At 57.3% G+C, this 20,516-nt stretch overlaps 1 protein-coding gene across 1 annotated transcript; it reads right to left on the bottom strand.

Annotated features, from left to right (window-relative positions):
• Positions 1-2,066: 2,066 nt before the first annotated feature.
• Positions 2,067-16,338, bottom strand: TCN2 (transcobalamin 2). Its single transcript, XM_051826519.3, has 9 exons — positions 16,127-16,338; positions 11,673-11,865; positions 10,792-10,961; positions 10,167-10,328; positions 7,663-7,835; positions 7,345-7,531; positions 6,330-6,501; positions 4,672-4,787; positions 2,067-2,580 (listed from the first exon to the last, which is right to left on the bottom strand). Exons 1-9 carry the CDS (start codon positions 16,188-16,190, stop codon positions 2,519-2,521), a joined length of 1,299 nt encoding a protein of 432 aa, XP_051682479.3. The 5' UTR covers positions 16,191-16,338; the 3' UTR covers positions 2,067-2,518.
• Positions 16,339-20,516: the final 4,178 nt, after the last annotated feature.

The raw sequence follows: 20,516 nt of genomic DNA, 5'->3' as shown, positions 1-20,516 counted from the left end.
CTCTGTCCATCAGGAGGCCCGCTCGCTGGCGCAGTGGAGACCTCCCGTCGCCGTCCGTGGGGGCCAGGCCCCTCCCCACCCAGCGCCCAGGCGAGCCCCCACAAAGGACAATGTATAGTGCTGAAGATCTTCAAGGAGCAAGGCATCGGAGAGGGGTCCCCAAGCCCCCAGCCCTGGACCACTTTCGGATCCCCCTGGGCTCCGGCCACCATTATCTGCTGGGACCTCAGCATCCAGCAGAGCCGGAGCCCGGACCCTGAAGCCCCCACCGTCGCCCCTTCCTAGCCCCAGCAATCTTCCCTTCGCCTCCCAGCCCAGGGGGGCGACCCCACCCCCACCCCACCCCCGGCCCACAGAGCAAAGCTGAATCACCAGGATCACCCACAGCCTGCGGCGGCCCCTGTCCCATCCCCTGGGCACTGGGAGCTGACTCATAGCTGGCCTTCCTGGGGTCCACCCTCTGCCCTCAGCCCTAGCAAGACACGAGCCTTGGGCTGGGGGTCGGAGCAGCTGCCACTGAGCCCTCGTGCCTTGTCTGGGCCTTGGTTCTCCCATCTGAGGAGCGCACGCTCTCAGAGCTGGGGGTCGGGCTCGCCTGGAGCAGGACAGGTCGGCCTAGATTCCAGGATCCCTGGCCTCTCTGAGCTCTGGAGTCCAGGTGCATAAAGATCTAGGCCCAGAACTGGCCACGTGCCCTTTTCCTATCATCGAGATTCCCCTGCGGAAGATTCTGCCCACTGGGACCTGGCTCGCCCCTCCTGGTCTGCAGGCTGGAGGACCAAGCCGCAAAGGGGGACCGCTTAGCCGGTCCTGCGGCGCCCTCTGGTGGCCATGCGGTGGAATAGCCTCAAGAGCCCCCTAGCCTCCCTGCTGAGTCAGACGCTGGAAACCGAGGGTGGGCCCAGGAATCTGGATTGTCACCTCTCATGCCTGCTGAAGGCCGCAAAACACTGTTGATGACCCCAAAATGCAGGGGAGGGGGTGCAGACAGAAGGATTTGCAGGCTAAGGACTAAACTATAGGGACTTTTTTTTAATGGGGGCATTTAGAAGCAAGGTTGTAGGGGGGAAACTGAGCCAGCCAAGGGGGTAGCCCACTCCCCCACTTCTTGTAGAGGAGAAATTCAACCTCTCCGTATGGGTGACATTGGAAAGGGGAGGGCGGATTTTGTCAGTTTTCCAGTACCACCCAGGGGGCGGCCCCCACCTGCCCTGCGGGGGGCCAGGGGGCCAGGAGGAATTGAGTTCATGGCTCCCATCTTCGGCCCTGGCCGCGCCCTGAACCACTGCAGGCATCTGGGGAGTGAACCCAGCAGACTGGAGCTCCCTGCCATGAGATAAGTAAATAGATAAGAATTTTAGAATCCAGGTGTTGACTTTGTACCAAGGGGTCTTGGAAATGCCTGTGGAAAATGCATCTCATGACGAAAACCATGCCTGGATTTCCAAATGCTTTACGCCAAAATTAACTTCTCTTTCAATTCCATGTGTCCGCGAACGGTCTGAAGTCCCCTTGTATTTGGCTTCCTGGAACTTCCAGGTAGTCCTTGGTACAAAAGAATATTTTCACCTCCCCTTCCCCCTGGCTGCCCAGGCCTGAGTATCTGGGGCTGGCACTCCAGGAAGACGCACGGGTCTGTCTGCCCCACTTCCCAGGCACAGGGGCCCCAGCCCCCTGGTGTCATCCACCAGGCCCCCTTCCTGACCTCCTTGGGCCCAGCCCCACTTCCGAGGGGACAGCACAGAGCCCCAGGCTCTCGCACACACAGGGTCCCCACATCCTGGCTCCCGAAGCCTGACTGGGACCCTAACAGCAGCGAGACCCGACCCTGGGGCCCTGGGCCTCGCGTGAATCGGGGCTCTGAATCGCGGAACCCCAGGTTCCAGTGTTCTGGTGGAGGAGCAGCAGGGCACCCCAGGCCAGGTCTGTCGGGCTCCTAAGCCAGAAGCCTGCTCCCCCCCATGCCTCAGAGAAAGCTCCGGCACCTTCCTCCCCTCCCGCCCGGGGCACCTCGCCCTTCTCTGCTCCCGGTTCCTACACTGGAGGCAGCAGGACAGCACGGCAGGTGCACGGACAATCAATGCTTTAATCACTTCCAAGGCAGGCATCGGGTGCCCCACGGCCAGCTCTGGGGCTGCCACTTCCGACAGCGGAGTGCAGAGCTGGGGTTCCCCAACTCAGAGCGGCGGTACTCACGACACCAGCAGTCACCACGCTTGTCCTCCTCCTCCCAAGGAGCCCGAGATGCTTTCGTGCCCTTCAGATGCTGGCGTGGTCTTCCCAGGAGGCGCGCAGGGCCACGCTGGGCCAGACCTGGGCCGACGGGCGTCCTGGGGAACGTGCTTGCTCCCTGCTCCAGGGTGAGCCTCTGCATAGGCCTTGGCTGGCGTGGTGGCCAGGGTGATCCAGTGACATTTCTCCAAGTGCACAGGACGTGGCAGCGAGGTCGGGGCCCCACGCTGAGGACATGGGGAGGGAGGCCTGGAAAGCCCGGGGGGTGTGCGAGGCGGCTTCGGGGCTACCAGCTGACCAGCCTCAGCTCGAGGGTCTCCCCGTCCTTGGGTCTGTAGTCAGCGATCCCTATGGAAGCAGAGCAGGGGCACTTAACACAGTGGATCCGAGCCCTGGACCTCATCTTCCCCACCCCCACCCTGAAGCCTGGAAAGTGCGGTTTGTTGTTGTCTTAATGTATTTGGGAGAGAGAGATCGTCTATCTGCTGGTTCAATCAGCAAATGCCCACAACAGCTGGGGCCGGGCCAGGCTGAAGCCAGGAGTTGGGAGCTCAGTCCAGGTCTCCCAGGGTGGGTGGCAGGGACCCAGACACCTGAGCATCCCTGCCGCCTCCCACGGGTGCGTTGGAAGGACTCTGGAATCAGGAGTGAAGCTGGGACTTGAAACGGGCTCTCCAACGTGGGCTGCGGACGTCCCAAGTGGCCGCTTAGCCAGTGTCAAATATTGCCCCCAGGGGGTGGGGGTGGGGGGTTTCTTTTTCTCTGGAGGTGCTGTGGTCGGAATGTCTGCTGCTCCCCTCCCCCACTCAGGTGGAAACTGAGCCCCCGGGAGTGGGGGGTGTTAGGCTCAGGGTGGGCCTTTGGGAGGTGCAGGGTGGAGCCCTCGCGGATTGGGGTCGGTGTCTTTGTAGAAAAAGGACCCAGAGAGTCCCCTTGTGCCTTTCACCGGGTGGGCACACAGCGAGAAGGGGCTATCTGTGAGCCAGGACTGTGTACCTTGGTGTTCTGATCTACACAGGCCGATGTGGAGAGATGGCCACAAACATAGTAAGAATGAATACGGTTGCAAAACAGTAAGTGTGCGGGCTAGCATTTGAAATCCTCGTACAAACACAGAAGAAGCACGTGGGGTAGGCGCTGCACTTAGCAGTTGATTTGTCGGATAGGATGCCCACATCCCACACTGGAGGACTTGGGTTCAATGCCTGCCTCAGACTCCTGACGCCGGCTTCCCACAGATGCAGTCCTTGGGGGGTTCAAGGGCTTAGGTTCCTGCCACTGAGGTTGGGAGCACAGACTGAGCTCCGTCTCCCAGCTTCGATCCTGACCCCCTTAGGGTAGATGGGGAGTGAACCAGCAGATGGGAGTGCTCTCTCTCTCTCTCTCTCTCTCTGTGCACCTATCTGTCTTTCTGTATCAAACGAATCAAGAAAATCAAAATTCCAGGGCTGGCACTGCAGTGCAGCAGGTTAAAGTCCCAACCTGCAGCGCCGGCATCCCACATCCCATAGGGACGCCAGTTCAAGTCCTGGCTGCTCCTCTTCCAATCCAGCTCTCTGCTATGGCCTGGGAAAGCAGTGGAGGATGGCCCAAGTCCTTGGGCCCCTGCACCCGCGTGGGAGACCCAGAAGAAGCTCCTGGCTCCTGGATCCAGATGGGCTCAGCTCTGGCCGATTTGGCCATTTGGGTAGTGACCCATCAGATGGAAGACCTCTCTCTCTCTCTGTAACTCTGTTTTAAATAAATAAAATAAATCTTTTTTAAAAAAGAATATGAAAATTCCATTTTTAAAAAAAGCATGTAAAATATGTCACTAATAGCTCTACAATCACTCAATCTGAGTGATATTTTAGACATTCAGTTAAAAGAGATATTATTAAAATTGGTTTCACTAACTAGATTTTAAATTACACATGTGACTGATACTTCCTTCCTATTGATAGAGAAACTATGGCTCCTTTAATTTTTTTAAGGTATTGTAAAGTGTTTCTGGAAGACAATATACCAGAAATTAAAAGAAGTTATTTCTAGGTCCTGAATTACAGCTGATTCTCACTTTCTTCCTCTTTTAATCGAGCTGATTTCCTGGAGTTCCCACAATTGCTTCCAAGGAAAGGGCTCTGCATTCTGTTAAATCAATTAAGTGCACCCCTGAGCATCAGAGGTTTGTATGAGGCGTGGCCCAGGCCGGTGCGGGGAAAGCCAGGGTGAGGGGTGCAGACTGCTGGGGGTGAGGCTGGGGTAGGGACAGCTCAGGGGTGACCCAGGCCAGTGCGGGGAAAGCCGGGGTGAGGGGTGCAGACTGCTGGGGGTGAGGCTGGGGTAGGGACAGCTTGGGGGTGGCCCAGGCTGCACTGGGGAAAGCCGGGGTGAGGGGTGCAGACTTGCCCGGGGGTCAGGTTGGGGTAGGTGACAGGTCCGGGGGTGGCCCAGGCTCACCTTGCAGCAGAGGGGTGTCGGAGGCTCGGATGAGCTGCCAGAACTCACGGTCCCCAGCCACTTTCCCCATCACGGAGGTCAGGTAGGGGCCTGACAGGGAGGCCTGTGTCTCAAACCTGCAGAAGAGAAGGGGGAGCCAACTGCTATTCCGGGAGAGGAAGAGGAGCTCAGGGACCCCGCAGACAAGTTCTGCCCTTCCTGAGCCACCTCCCCAGGGGCCTCGGGCCTCAGCTCCGCCCGCCTCCTCTCCAGTCCCACTGATACAGCCTGCGCTGACCGCGGCCATGGACTCTGTCTCAGTCTGGATGTGGTTTGTCCCCGGGGGTGAATCTGGAGGCCTGGTCCTCCGTGTGGGGGTGTTGAGGTGGTGGAGCCCAGGGAGAGGGGCGGTCCCTGGGGTGCTGCCCTCAGAGGTAATAAGTAGTAGTGGGTGACATCATGGTGGTGTGTTTGCAAGAGGGAGCAGTTGTGGGATGACGCAGGACGCCAAAACGCAAGGGCAGGGGCCGCAGCAACGGATGCCAGCAGGTGCAGGTGATCTCCACCTCTGCTGGGGGCCCCCGGGGTGGCCGTGGCCTCCTCTGACTCTGCTGCGGCCCTGCAGCCAACCCCGCCGAGAACCGAGATGCGCTGAACAGTGAAGGGAGTGCTCAGGCCAGGGGAGGGGCGGGGAAGTCAGAGCAGCCTGCACAGACTCAGGTCCAAGGGCGCCTCAAATTTGAGGGGGTGCTGAGAGCACACGGCTCGCCCTGCACTGGCAGCTGCACCTGCCCCTCGGCAGACGGTCCCTATTTGCATAGGTCTATTCTTTACAGAAAGGCCTTTGCACGTAATAAACATATAGAAGTCATATTATAAATGGAGCAACTTAACCTGAAGTCTGGGAGCATTTTTGTCTTTTAAAGGGGTCTTTCCAAATATCTGAGACCTGTTGGCCCGGATGACCCCAGGTGGCAGCTGCAAACCCCCCCCCCCCCCCCCCCGGCTACAGGATGCTGGTCCCTGAGAACTCTGGTTGAGGAGGGAAATTGAGGCCCTCTCCCACCGTGGCACAGCTTTCCCGGGGCGAAGGCCAGGGCACGCATGACCTGTCAGCAGGCACTCAGCTTCTCTGTGCCCTAGTCCCCAGAAGCAACACGTCCATCTTAGGTGGGTGTGGACAGGGCCTCGTCCTCAGGGCAGACCTCAGCCCAAGAAGCAAGTTTAAGGTCACTGCCCAGCCTCCTCTGCACCAAGATATCAACGCTAAAAATTCTGGTCCTTAGGAAAGCCAGCCTGGGTGGAGCACTCCACTCTGTATGTGCCAGCTAGCTCCTGCACCCACAAAAAGCCGGTGCCACCGTCTGCACATGGCCTGGACTCTTGGGCCCCTCACACAGGCCCCAGGAAGAGACGAGCGCGTGGGATGCCCTCACTGAGCTGCGTGTCCGTCCGTGGCTCTGCCCCCTGGCTGGACAGCGGCAGAGCTGGGATTCCAATGCAGCGGCTCTGTCTCCCGAGCCTGCTCGCTTGGTGACAACTGGCCCACGGCTCTGTTGCCATGACAGCACGGGCGAAAAAGGAGTTGGGCCGTTGTCTCTGTCCCCTGTTCCTTCCCCTGTTTTAGGCACGCGGGGTTTGGAGGGGTGGAGGCTGGGAAGTGGGGAGAGGGGCCTCACGTGAATCCTCCAGTCTCACGGGCCAGCTTCAGGACGTCTTCCAAAGAGGACCCGGCGAGGACAAAGAGTGATCGCTCGTAGGGCGGCAGGACACTGGGGACCCTCAGCGAGACGGTGATGATCTCTGGGACTTCGCTCAGTGAGGGCGCCTGGCTAGCTGGGACCAACGTGGCTGTGGCGGGGAGACAGGGCAGGCAGCTGGCGTCAGGACACACAGCCCAGCTGGGGGTCCCCTTCTTCCCCTCTGGGCCCCGTCCTTCCACGGGTTCTCAGCTCACTGAAAGCCAGCACCACCACCATCTGCTCAGCTGAAGCCTGGGGCCACCCCGGCTCCCTGTCCCTCACCCCTGTGTCCCCCACACCACCTAACGCCAGGCCCTCTACTGACTTCTCTGACACCAGTGTCCCCCGGTCAGCCACACAGCACTGCAAAGGTTCATTCTAGAACATGCACTTGCTCACCACTCCCCTGTCACCGCTGAGGGTCTGTTTCCCACCCCCCTGCCTGCTCATTCTCCCAAACCCTACTCTTTTGCAAGACCACGCCCCCTAGTTCTTGTCACCCCCATGCCTGTGTTCTGTTGCCTTCTGTTCCGCTCCGCCCACCCTGCCCTCCTGTCTACTGGCACCTCCCACTCACCTCCCCTCTCTCAGACACAGCTGATTCAAATTCTGATCACAGTTTCTCAGACTCAACCAAGATGTGCCTCTCTCCATCTATCCATCCATCCATCCAACCATCCATCCATCCATCCATCCAACCATCCATCCATTCACTGAGACATTTCTGCCCTGGGTATCACATAAGGGGCCCACCCAGATCTCTCCATTTGTGGTCTTTTCCTCCCCACACTGTGAGCTTCTAGAAGCCCAGCTGCTGTGTCCCACGCACACCCACAACCTCGTGCTGACTCAGCAAATGAGAGCAAGCCACCTCCCCTTGCTGGGCCCCTCAGACGTCCACGTGCGCTCGGCAGACGAGAGACAGCTGTGCTTCCACCAAAGGCGCGCCTACCTCTTGGTGCCTGGCAGTCTGGGAAGATGAGGTCCACGTAGGTCTTATGGTTCAGGACAGGCAGCAGCTGGGAGATCGTGACCACGTTCTGGAAGGCCCCGTCCTGCAGGCTGGCCAACAGAGCAGCCCTGGCCTTGAGGCACGCCGCGCCCAGCTGCACCCCGGACACGGGGGAGGCCATCAGCAACTGGGGACAGAGTGAGGAAGGTGCGGAGGAGGCAGGTCAGCCGGCGTGCACTGGGTCTTACAGCCAAGCCTTCCAGCTCCTGCTAAGTCCACTCCCCACTGGCCCCGAGGGCTCCAAGGGCCTCCTCCTACCTGCAGAGCCAACGGGGTGCTGTAGACATTCCCGAAGTGGCCCTCGGGGGTCTGGGCCCCCAGAATCTTCTCCCGTGCTGTGCCGATGGCCGTGCTGATCCGTTGTTTCTGATCCGGGTTCAAGTTGAGGCGTTCCAGACAAGTGAAGGCCAAGCCTGCCATGGCCACCGTATCTAGAGGAGACAGGGCCTGTGACGAGCTGGACAGTCAAGAAGGCCAGGCAGAGCAGGGCCTTGGGGGTTAGCCACGGAAGGATTGAAGGAGGGAGACTGCTGGTCAGATCAGCTTGGGGCACCAACTCAGCCTGGTTTGTCCAGGGTCTTGCTGCTATGGCCACTCCAAGTCCTACACCCAGGAAACCCCTTGGTCATCAGAGGACTGATTTGGTTGGTCACTCTACTCCCTGGGGGCTAGAGGTTGGTGAGGGCGACTAGGGGAGGAAGGCCAGAGAGGACTGCATCCTATACTGCTTGTTTCCAAACCTGGCTGCACACTGGATTCTCCCAGGGAATTCTTTTAAAGATTTATTTATTTATTAGAGAGGCAGAGAGAGAGAGAGAGAGAGAGAGAGAGAGAGAGAGAGGAGATCTTCCATCTGCTGGTTCACTCCCCAGATAGCCACAACAGCTGGAGCTGTGCTCATCCGAAGCCAGGGAACCAGGGGCCTCTTCTGGGTCTCCCATGTGGGTGCAGGGGCCCAAGCACTTGGGCCATCCTCCACTGCTTTCCCAGGCCACAGCAGAGAGCTGGATGGGAAGTGGAGCATCCGGGACTTGAACCAGTGCCACCTACCACTGTAGGTGGCGGCTTTACTTGCTACGCCACAGCACCAGCCCTGGTAATTTTTTTTTTTTTAATTTGAAAGTCAGAATTACAGAGAGAGAGCGATAGACAGACAAACAGTGAGATCTTCCATCTGCTGGTTTGTTCCCTCAGAAGGCCCCAATGGCCAGGGCAGGGCCAGGCTGAAGTCAGGGGCCAGGAGCTTCCATGTGGGTGGCAGGAGCCCAAGCATTTGGGCCCTCTTCCACAGCTCTTCCCAGGCATATGAGCAGGGAGCTGGATCGGAAGTGGAACAGCCAGGACTTGAACCAGCACCCACATGGGATGCCAGCACCGCAGGTGGCAGCTTAACCTGCTACAATATAACCCCGGCCTCTCCCAGGGAGTTTTAAACCAAGAGATGCCTGGGTTTGTCCCTAGCTAATCTGATTTGACTGGCACAGGGAGATGTCAGGGCCCTGGAGCTATTTAAACCTTTCCCTCTCCTTCAGATGGTTTTCTTTTTTAAGAGCTATTTATTTTTTATTTCCTTGAAAAGCAGAATGACAGTGAGAGAGAGAGGGACATAGAGAGAGATCTTCCATCTGCTGGTTCACACCCCAGATGGCCACAAAAAAACAGGAGCCAGGAGCTTCTTCTGGGTCTCCCACGAGGGTGCAAGAACCCAAGTACTTGGGCCATCCTCTGCTGCTTTCCCAGGTGCATTAGCAGGGAGCTGGATCAGAAGTGGAGCAGCTGGGACCTGCACTGGTGCTCATGTGGGATGCTGTGATGCCAGCGTTGCAGGCAGTGGCTTCATGCACTGAGCCACAACGCCAGCCCCTCCAGCTGGCTTCAGTGCATCCACGGCGGGTTTTCTACAGGCCTCTGGGGTAGAAGAAGCTCCCTGCTGGCTGGGGCCCTATCACATCTTTTGCTCTGGGCACCTGCCCTCCCCTCACGTGCTCCATCCTCTCCCAAGCCTAGGTGAGGCCCATACACATGGCGCATGAACATCAGGCCCGGGAGAGACCTTGAATCACAGTGATCAGAAATGGAGATGGAGGGGGCCAGCGTTGTGGCATAGTGGGTAGAGCTGCAGCCTGCGGGCACTGGTTCATGTCTACTTCCAATCCAGCTCCAAGTGATGGCCTGGGAAAGCAGCAGAAGATGGCCCAAGAGCGTGGGCCCCTGCCATCCATATGGGAGACCCAGAGGAAGCTCCTGGCTCCTGGCTTTGGCCTGGCCCAGTCCTGGCTGTTGTTGTCATCTGAGTAGTGGAAGACTGACCTCTCTCTCTCTCTCTCTCTCTCTCTCTCTAACTGTGGCTTTCAAATAAATAAATCTGAAAGAAAGACAGAAATGGAAGTGGAGGCCCCTGGTCACACAGTGGAAGCAATCAGACTGCAGGTCTCAGGCCTCCCAGCTTGTGTGATGACAAGGTCACAGCGCGCAGAGCCTTCTCCACGCCGGGCGCAGGGCAGGGCCCTTTGCCTGTCAGTCATCCTTCATGGAGACGTTGCTGGGAGGTCATTCCCACAGTGAGCGAGTGATGGGCCGTGGTCAGGACCTCAGCCCAGCCCCACGGCCCCACACGGGGCCCTCAGCCCTTCACTGCATGGTGGTGCGGTAAGCAGGGATCCCAAAGAAAGGGGAACGTGCAGCCAGGACACGGAGACCCTCAGCTGGGGCTGGGGCTGAGCGCGCGCCAGTCGGGCCTCGGCGGGCTCTGGCTCACTCACCCACGGAGAAGTGGCCCCGGTGGAGGTGCTGGTCATGTTCCACGGCGTACAGGAGCTTGCCCACCACGTTGTCAGGGACCCGCTTCTGGTGGACACACAGGGCCAGGATGCTGAGGCCGTACTGGTAGTAGCTGGTGTGGGGGTGGCCCTTGTGATCGTGACCTGGCAGGGAGGAACGCGGGGTGTGGGCATCGTGCTGCGCCTGAGGGGCAGCCTCCCTGCCCCGTCCCAGCAACCAGCCCCATCGGCACACGGGACCCCACGGCCTGCACCTCCCAGCAGCCGCCTCTGGGCCTGGGACCCTTCACAGCCTCCACCGGCACTCGTGCCCGCCGAAGAGGCTTGCCGGGGCTGTCACGTGCTGGGTCGCGTCAGGGGGCAGGGGAGTTCGCCGAGAGGTGGAAGAGCACGTTAGGAAGGCGGGTGCTCAGGGCAGTCAGTGTGGCCGAGCATCACCCGCTGTGGGCTGCAGGAAAGGGTGGCTCAGGCACGGCCACTGGAGCAAACACAGCCTCTCGGTGGAGAGGGAGAGGGCGGGATGGAGGCGGGGAAAGAGCGCCCTCCCCCAAGCTCTGGTCCTCACCAGACTCCCAGCTCCCCGCCCCGGCCGCTGGCAAACCCTCACCAATGTTCCTCTTCTCTTCCTCCAGGAACCACTTGAGCTGTGAGACCAGCCTGTCCCCCTTGCGGCCCCCGACAAACTCGCAGTTGGCTCTGAGGGCGAGCAGGTAGAGGGCCAGCTGGCCCATGGAAGGCTTGGCCTGGCAGTCGCTGGTGTCGTCGCCGGAGGCCGAGCTGGGGAAAGGCCGGGGGACAACAGGTCTGCGGTCAGGCTGGCCGGGGGCACCCCCACCAACGTCACAAAGTGCAGACAAACCCCAACACGAAAACTGGTTAAAGATGGAAGACGAGGGCCGAGGATAAACCCCCAGGGCTCCTGGGCCTGCCCCACGCTTCGCCCACGCACTCTCTCCTTTCCTTCTCCCCAGCCTGCGTCTCCCAGTTGGAGGTGCCCCCCGGCTCCTGACTCTTCACCCGAATGGGCCTCCCCTTAAAGTCCCCCTGGAAAGTGAGCACAGGGAAAGCCTGCTTCTAGACTCAGTACAAAAAACATGCGGATATGGATTAGTAATGTCTGTCTCGGGCATGGGAGAGGAGCACAGAATCGGGTGCTGCTGCTGGGTTCAGTGTGAGAGTGCGGTCATGCATTAGTGATGTCTGCCTCAGGCACAGAGGGAAGCATGGGAAGAATCAGGTGTTGTTTCTGTGCTCAGTATGAGAGTGTGGTCATAGATTAGTGATGTCTGCCATGGGCACAGAATGGTGTAATAGCAGCCCAAGGGCCCTATGTTAGCATCTGTGACTCCTTCATTCTACAGGTGGAGAGACGCCCAGAGAAGACAGAACTTGCATGAGGTCTGCCAACCAAGCAGCGTCAGGCCCAAACCAGAACCTAGGCACCCTGCCTCTTGGGAAATGGACCAAGAAGAGAGAGTGTGGAAATACCCAAGGAGGCATTGCTGGTAGCTCAGCTTGAGGCTGTGCAGGTAGAGGTCCTCCTTGGTCCCAGCCTGCAGACTGGACAGACGCAGGCCCACATAGATGCTGGGGTTCAGATGCTCCAGGGAGAGCCAGTCCATCCAAGGTAAGAGGCGCTGGCCCAGCTTCTCCACCAGCTGGCTGTCCACTTTTGGCACACCTTAGGAAAGAAAAGACACAAGGTGGCAGAGCCAGGCTGCCAGCAAGGAACTGCTTTGACTTTACCAGGGCCTGCGTCCACCCTGGAAGATGGGGGACAAAAAGGGAAGCAAGCATCCCCCCAAAAAACAGTTAGAGGGGCTGGCATTGTGGCACAGTAGGCAAAGCCACCACCTGCAACACCAACATCCTATTTGGGCCCCAGTTCAAGTCCTGGCTGCTCCACTACCAATCCAGCTCCCTGATAATGGCCTGGGAAAAGCAGTGAAAGATGGCTCAAGTCCTTGGAACTCGGTACCCACATGGGAGACCCAGAAGAAGCTCCTGGCTCCTGGCTTTGGCCTGGCGCAGCTCTGGTCATTGCAGATCTCTGGGGGAGTAAACCAGTGGATGGAAGATCTCTATTTCTCTCTCGCGCTCTCTCTCTCTCTCTCTCTTACACACACACACACACACATACATACACACAGCTGTAGTGAGATGGGGAGAGGAGGTGGTCCATGGTGGAGATCAGAGGATGCTGTTGCCAGGCAACTGATCCATCCATCAGCAGCGACAGCAAGACCTGGAGGCCATGCCACTCTCACACCAGCCTTGTGATGCAGACACTGTCATCAACACTTTGCACAAAAGAGGGGACAGAAGTTCAAAGTTCATGTACTTTGCAAACCCCACAGACCGCCTGGCACACTGCGGCTGCCTGGGGAGCTTCCACTGTGCAGATCTCAAAATCATGCTTTTCCTCTCATCTCTGCATGAGCGAAGGGGACCTCAGTTTGGTCAGATTCAACACAGGGTGGCCCTAGAGCACTTTGTCCCCTGTGGGCTCCACTGCCCGACGGTGGCCTCCACTGTGCCACATCCTAGGATGCTGGGGGACACTCCAACCGGAGGATGAAACAGAGTGTTTCTTGGGCCTCCCAGAACCAGGACCCGGGTCATGCCTATTTCCCCACAAGTTACAGGTAACTGTTGCTATGAGGTGACCATCGCTAGGCAAAACCCTAAATAATTCCTTGCTGTGTGGGCTCCGCCAGAACACGTGGCTGGTTTCTCACCAAATGTTCACTAAGAGAATCTGGACACAGGGTTGCTTTTCTGTTCTCTTTCTCTTGCTCGGAGCCTTTCTGTGTCTCTCTCTCTTTTTTTTTAATGCTTATTTATTGGGACCGGCATTATGGTGTGGCGGGTTAAGCCTCCACCTGTGATGCCAGCATCCCATGTGAGTGCTGGTTCCAGTCCTGGCTGCTCCATTTCTGCTCCAGCTCCCTGCTAATGCACCTGGGAAGGCAGCGGAAGGTTGCCCACATGCTTGGGTCCTTGCCACCCACGTGGGAGATCCCAGGTGGAGCTCTAGGCTCCTGGCTTCAGCTTGGTCTACTACTGGTTGTTGTGGCCATTTAGGGAATGAACCAGCAGATGGAAAATCTCTCTCTCTCTCTCTCTCTCTCTCTCTCTCTCTCTCTGACGGGCAGAGTGGGCAGTGAGATAGAGAGACAAAGAGAAAGGTCTTCCTTTTTTTTCCCGTTGGTTCACCCCTCAATGGCTGCTGCGGCTGGCGCGCTGTGGCCAGCGCACTGCGTTGATCTGAAGCCAGGAGCCAGGTGCTTCCTCCTGGTCTCCCATGCAGGTGCAGGGCCCAAGGACCTGGGCCATCCTCCACTGCACTCCCGGGCCATAGCAGAGAGCTGGACAGGAAGAGGAGCAACCGGGACAGAACCGGCGCCCTGACTGGGACTAGAACCTGGTGTGCCGGTGCCGCAGGCAAAGGATTAGCCTATTGAGCCGCGGCACTGGTCTCTCTCTCTCTTAAGATTTATTTATTTATTTGAAAGTCAGAGTTACACAGAGAAAGAAGGCGAGGCAGAGAAAGAGAGAGAGAGAGAGAGAGAGAGAGAGAGAGGTCTTCCATCTGCTGGTTCACTCCTTAAATGGCTGCAATGGCCGGAGCTGTGCCAATTCGAAGCCAGGAGCCAGGAGCTTCTTCTAGGTCTCCCATGTGGGTGTAGGGGCCTAAAGACTTGGGCCATCTTCTACTGCTTTCTCAGGCCATAGCACAGAGCTGGATTAGAAGTGGAGCAGCCGGGACTCAAACCGGCGCCCATATGGGATACCGGCACTGCAGGCGAAAGCTTTACCTGCTATGCCACAGCGCCAGACCCAAGATATTTCTCTCTTTCTGTATCTCTCCCTCTTTCTCTGTAACTCTGCCTTTCAAATAAATAAAATGAATTTTTGAAAATTTTTATTTATTTTCATATACTTGAAATAAAGAGACAGAGAGAGCGAGAGCGAGAGAAAGAGAGAGCAAGCGAGAGAGAGATCTTCCATTCACTGGTCCATTCCCCAGATGCCCACAACGTCCAGGGCTGGCCCAGGTTAAAGCCAGGGGTGGGGAACTCCACCCAGGACTCCCATGTGGATGGCAGGAGCCCAAGTACGTAGGCCTTCTTCCACTCCCTTCCCAGCTGTATTGGCTGGGAGCTGAATCAAAACAGAGTAGCCAGGACCTGAACAGGCATTCTGACAGGGGATACAGGTGTCAAGAGTGGCAGCTACACCAAACCACTGGCCCCTCTGTCTCCGTTTCTGCAGGTCTCTCCCTGTATCTGTCTGTCCCTCTCTTTCAAGGTCTCTGGGTCTGTCTGCCCCGGTCTGTCCCAACCTCTGTCTTTCCTGCCACCTGTCCCTCCGCACCTGTCTCTCCCTCTCTTCCTTCCTGAAGCTTCTACCGTGGGCTCTGACCTGTGGCATGATGAGTCAGCCTGGGTTAGAAGTGATAAGGGGAGGAGTTGGCTGAAAGGGAGGTTGATGACCACAGTCCTATCTCTGTAGAAGGAAGAAGCTGGGCAGATTCACCCAGGGTAATAAGAAAGACCTTGGGCAAACTCTCCTCAGCAGGGGGCCTCCTCTCACAGGGGCGCCCGGCCCTCCCGCTGGGGAGGGACTGGCCTTGACGTTCAGAAGCCCAGGAGCCCATCTCGCAGGTGCGCGGGGGCAGCACTCCCTGTCCGTGTCACAGGCATGCAGAACTTTAAGCTGGCGAACCAGGTGCTGTGGCCCCCAGCATGGGAGCATCCTTAGTCTATTTGGCAGGGGAGGAAGTGAGGGTGGGAGAGACTATGTGACTTGGCAGCAGTGGGCTGCATCCCACAAAGTCACGTCCAAGGTTCTGCATCCCCAGGGAAGAGGAATCTTGAGGGGTCGCCGGGCTTACAGGATCACTGTCCAAAGTTGAGTACCAGGCAGCCAGGTCAACAGGAAGGGAAGCTCTGGCTGGCTGAACCCAGGTCTCCCCGGGAGTCCGACTGGACGAGAACCAAGGGCCCAGGGCCCCGGGGTCTCGTTACTCTTGTAGAGCACGGGGCTGAGGCTCCTGGCGCCCGGGGAGGACCTGGCCTGGGGTTCCAGAACCAAGTCCGGCAAGGTTCCTCTGAGCAGGCTGACGGCCCTTTCAACCTCTGCCTTCTTCCTCCATGTGGACACGATTATGCCGGCCTCTCGGGGTTTCTCCAGGGTCAGCAGTGACCACCGCAGAGCACAGGGGGGAAGAAGACAGGTGAGGCAGCGGCGCCTCTGCTTCCCACTGGCCCCAGTGCGTGTGTGTGAGGCCCTTGTCTGTGCTCTGAGACTCACAGCCGGGTCCCGAGAGACCCCAGGGAAGTCCCAGAGGTCCCCTGGGGTGCAGAACCAGAGCAGACAAGGCCTCCGACCACTCGCTTCCCTCTGCCTGCAATGCTTGTCCCTGCTCCTTTTCCTCTGCTCCCTTGGTGCCTGCTGGTCCTTGGAGGTCCATCCCCAGCCTCCCTTCCCCCGCCATGGCCCCTGTGGCTCTCTCCCGTACCCCCGTGGCTGGCGGCCACTGTGGCACTCAGGTAGCCCTGCTTGTCCCTTGATTTCTCCTGTCCGACCCCTTCCCGGAGCCCAGCTTTGAGGAGGGCAGCGATGGGACCTGTCCTGCTTGCTCTTTCTGGCCCTAAAACCTAAGCACGAGATGGCTCCTTTAGCGATGGGCTAAACAAGAGAACAAATGCGTGGCTCCCTCGGGGAGATCTTGCCTGTCGGGGAGCAAGGCGTGGGCTCAACCTCACCGTACTGGGTCGCCTGATGGGCCCGGGTCGGTGGCGGCCCAGGGGGACAGATAAGTGCCCTCCTTCCGCCCCAGCCTCAGTTTCCCCAGATACACAATGACCACAGGACACTCCTCCCGCTTAAGAACCCAGCAGGAAAGAGGTGTGGGGTCTAGGGGGGTGGTTACTCACCACAGATCTCAGCACGAGCCCCCAGGGCCCCCAGCAGGAAGATCAGAGCCCCCAGGCACCCCATGGCAGGAGCAGGGGGCTGAGCAGCAGGGGACTGGACGGGAAATGGGCGCACTCCTCGCGGGGCTGGCCTCGCAGGTGCTCTCGACCACAGCCGGTCACTGCTCCGACACGGGCCGCGTCCGGTCACTGATTAATCCCTCCACGCCCGCAGCCGGCAGTGCACTGCTAAGTCAGCAATCAGGAGGAAGGAACATCAGTGGGTGGGGAGGAAGAGGGCCTAAGAGCACAGGAAGGCAGGGCAGAGCGGGGGACAGGGGAAGGCAAGGAGGCACCAACTTGACACCAGTCACGTTCCGGGCCCCACTGCTTAAAGAGCTGGGGACGGCTGATCTGCCCCCAGGCTGCCCGGCTGCGCCTGCCTGGTGTCCCCAGAGCTGTTCCCAAGTAGATCAGCAGGCCGCGGGTGCCTACCTGGTTCCCCTCCCAGCAGGAGCCCTGGGAAGCGCCCACCCTGGCCCGGGACACTTCTTGAGCGCAACAGGGAACAGCGGTGGTGATCACGTGAGCAAGAGTGCTGGAGTCAGCTGTCCTGGCCCCGGCCAGCCCAGCGCTGGGGGTGGGGGTGGGGGGGTGGGGGGTGGAGCCACTGGGTCCAGACTAGGCAGGCCAGTTTTCTCAGCCAGCCCTCAAAAAGCCAAGGGAGGGAGCCTCCAGGAGACAAAACAACAAGTTAAAGAATGAGATTGGATTGTTTGAGTCACCACGGGAAGCTGGGCTGCTTGCCAGAGTGAGGAAAGCAACCTAAAAGAAAAAGTCTCTGCCAAGAGCAGAGACAATAACAAAGATCAGAGACAATAACAATAACAGACTCCTCTCCTCACCTGCCCAGCCCCCCAGGAGAATCAAGGTGCCTGAGCTGTGTGACCTGGGCCACACTGCTTACCCTCTCTGAGTTGAGTTGGTTTCCCCTTGCGTGAGAATAGAAGGTTGGGCAGGATCATTCTAACAGCTCCCTTCCAGTGCCACCTGCAAAGCTGTCACAGCTTTAGACCATCTCTACTCATTTCCAAACTGGCTTTTTACGGCATTGCTTTGGGACAAACGGCCAAGGGTCGTTCTTCCAGCACAACCTATTTTTGCGTCTGCCTTATCACAAGCCAAAGCTTCCCACAGATGACTACAGAGATGTCCATCTGTTTACATAATACCTGGAGCTAACAGGAGACAGGCTGTGCAGGGCAGGCAGGTTTCCCGTGGCCACCTGGGGGCCCAGCGTCTGCAGAAGTGTGGCTGTGGATCTCCAGGATACCACAGTGGGGTGTGCAATGGAGCCACTGCCCTAGCACCGCCTCCCCCAGCACACACACACACACACACACCCCTCTGCCTGCAATGGTTGGCCCTGGATGGCCACAATTCTGGTTCCTGCCATGTCCAGGAGGGCAGACTGGAGGAGGTGGCCGTGGCTGAGAGTCTCCCTGACACCTGCCTCTAGTGACAAGCAGCTTTTTTCAGGGGGGTCACTCCTGAGCCCCAAGGGTACAAGGGTGCCTCTGTGAAGGAGACAAACACCTACCGGCACCCTCCTCCACCCGCCCACCCCGCTGCCTGAACTCAGCCCCCAGAGGAGGAATGAGTTTCCCACAGCTGTTAGAAACAGAGTGACGGGGCTGGCACTTTCTTACCAGTAAGAGTGAAACTTCCGAGTGATGCTGTGGTGCAGTGGGTAAAGCCTCTGCCTGCAGTGCCAGCGTCTCTTATGAGCGCAGATTCGAGTCCCGGCTGCCCCACTTCCGATCCAGCTCTCTGCTGTGGCCTGGGAGAGCAGTAGAAGATGGCCCAGGTCCTTGGGCCCCTGCACCCCCATTGGAGACCCGTAAGAAGCTCCTGGCTCCTGGCTTCGGATGGGCCTAGTTCTGGCCATTGCAGACATTTGGGGAGTGAATCAGTAGATGGAAGACCTCTCTCTCTCTCTCTCTCTCTCTCTCTCTCTGCCTCTCCTCTCTCTGTGCAACTCTGACTTTCAAGTAAATAAATAAATCATTAAAAAAAAAAAAAACAGAATGAAACTTCCACTCCTGCCTGGAGAGGCTAAGTCAGATACGATGCAAAGACGCTGCCTCAGATAAGACTGTTCTGAACACCAGCACTGCTCGGCTGACGCTGCGCCTGACTCCCGCCTCCCCCAGACCTGCTGCAGCCTTCCCCTCCCTGGCTCAGACCCCACAGTTCTGCTGGGCTGTGCCTCTCGTTGCAATGGGTCAACAAACATGGCTTGGTTTGTTGCTGGTGGTCTCAGGCTGAGTAGGCTGGGACACAGCCTAAGAAATAATCCAAAAGGGAAGAATAGGGGTGGGCCTCGTGGGACACCGCATCCCGTACTGCAGTGTCTGCTCTGAGTCTTGGCTGCTCCAGGCTCTGCTCCGGCTTCCTGCTGACGCACACCCTGAGGCAGATGATGGTTCAACATGTGGGAGACCCAGATTGAGTCCTAAGCTCCTAGCTTTGGACTAAGCCCAATTCTGGCTATAGTGGACATTTTGGGGAGTGACCAGTGGACTAAGTCTCTCCCTCTCTCTCTTTCTCCACCTTTCAAATAAAATGAAAATAATTTTTTCAAAAAACAGAAAAAAATAAAATTATGTACATGACAAGAGCATAAGAAAAATGCCTATAACAAACACACTGTGATATGGTTTTATATGGAATACTCATTTTAGGAATTAAAAAAGGTTGGGGCCAGCGCTGTGGCAGAGTGGGTAAAACCAATTCCCTGCTAATGTGCCTAGGAAATCAGTAGAGGATGGGCCCCTGCACCCATGTAAGAGACCTGGAAAAAGCTCCTGGCTCCTGGCTTCAGACTGGCCCAGCTCCAGCCATTGTGGCCATTTGGGGAGTGAACCAGTGGATGGAAGACCTCTCTCTAACTCGGCCTTTCTTTCTTTTTTTTTTTTAAGATTTATTCATTTTACTTGAAAGTCAGAGTTACACAGAGAGAGGAGAAGCAGAGAGAGAGAGAGAGATCTTCCATCCGATGGTTCACTCCCCAATTGGCTGCAACGGCTGGAACTGCGCCAATCCGAAGCCAGGAGCCAGGAGCTTCCTCTGGGTCTCCCACGTGGGTGCAGGGGCCCAAGGACTTGGGCCATCTTCTACTGCTATCCCAGGCCACAGCAGAGAGCTGGATCAGAAGTGGAGCAGCCAGGACATGAACCGGTGCCCATATGGGATGCTGGCGCTTCAGGCCATGGTGTTAACCCGCTGCACCACAGCACCGGCCCCTCGGCCTTTCAAATAAAATAAATGAGTCTTTTTTAAAAAATGTACATGTTTAACAGAAGCTAGGTACATGGTGTTCACTCTAAATTCTTTCAACTTGGCTGTATGTTTGGATTTCTATAATTAAAATGCTGAGGGGAAGAAAATTAAAATTTAAAGTACACATATTAAAATCTTACTTTGGAAACCACTTACAAGGAATGATGTTGATAATGAATCTTAAGCTTAAAATACATGGAACATATGTTGTTTGCACAGAAAACTAGAAAATACAGATGTGATAGGGAGGAAAGAGGAGGAAAAAGAGGGGAAAGTAAAGAAAAAGAAACTCACCAGGCGTGGGCATAGAGCACAGTGGCTAAAACATCACCAGTGCTGTGGTGTGGCGGGTAAAGCCTCCTCCTGCAGTGCCGGCATCTCACATGGGTGCCAGTTCGAGTCCCGCTGCTCCACTTCCAATCCAGCTCTCTGCTGTGGCCTGGGAAAGCAGTAGAAGATGGCCCAAGTCCTTGGGCCCCTGCACCCAAGTGGGAGACCTGGAGGAAGCTCCTGACTCCTGGCTTCGGATCAGTGCAGCTCCGGCTGTTGTGGCCATTTCAGGAGTGAACCAGCGGATAGAAGACCTCTCTCTCCCTCCCTCTCTCTCTCTCTCTCCCTCTGTGTGTGTGTGTGTGTGTAACTCTGATTTTCAAATAAATAAATAAAATCTTAAAAAAAAAAAAGACATCACTTGGGAGGGCCAGAGAGTTGAGCCGCTGCTTGTGACGCCAGCATCCCATACTGAAGTGCTACTTCAAGTCCTGGGGGCTCCACTTGCACCCCAGTTCCCTGAAAACGCCTTCTCTGGGAAGGCAGCAGAAGATGGTGTAAGCGCTGGGGCCCCTGCCATCCACATGGGAGACCTGGATGGAGTCCTGGGCTCCCAGCTTCAGCCTGACCCGGCCCCAGCCATTGAGGCCATTTGAGGAGTAAACAAGTGGGTAAAAACCCTCTCTTTCTTCTCTCTCTCTCTCTCTCTGCCTTTCAAATAAACAAATAAATCTTGGGCACCAGTTCGAATCCTGGCTGTTCCACTCCAATCCAGTTCTCTGCTAATTGCCTGGAAAAA

This window comes from Oryctolagus cuniculus, chromosome 21 (assembly GCF_051225735.1).
Source record: "Oryctolagus cuniculus isolate XC-2025 breed Fujian yellow rabbit chromosome 21, ASM5122573v1, whole genome shotgun sequence".
NCBI lineage: Eukaryota > Metazoa > Chordata > Mammalia > Lagomorpha > Leporidae > Oryctolagus > Oryctolagus cuniculus.
Note: the sequence above shows the minus strand (reverse complement) of the source record. Positions and strands in the feature narration are given on the sequence as shown.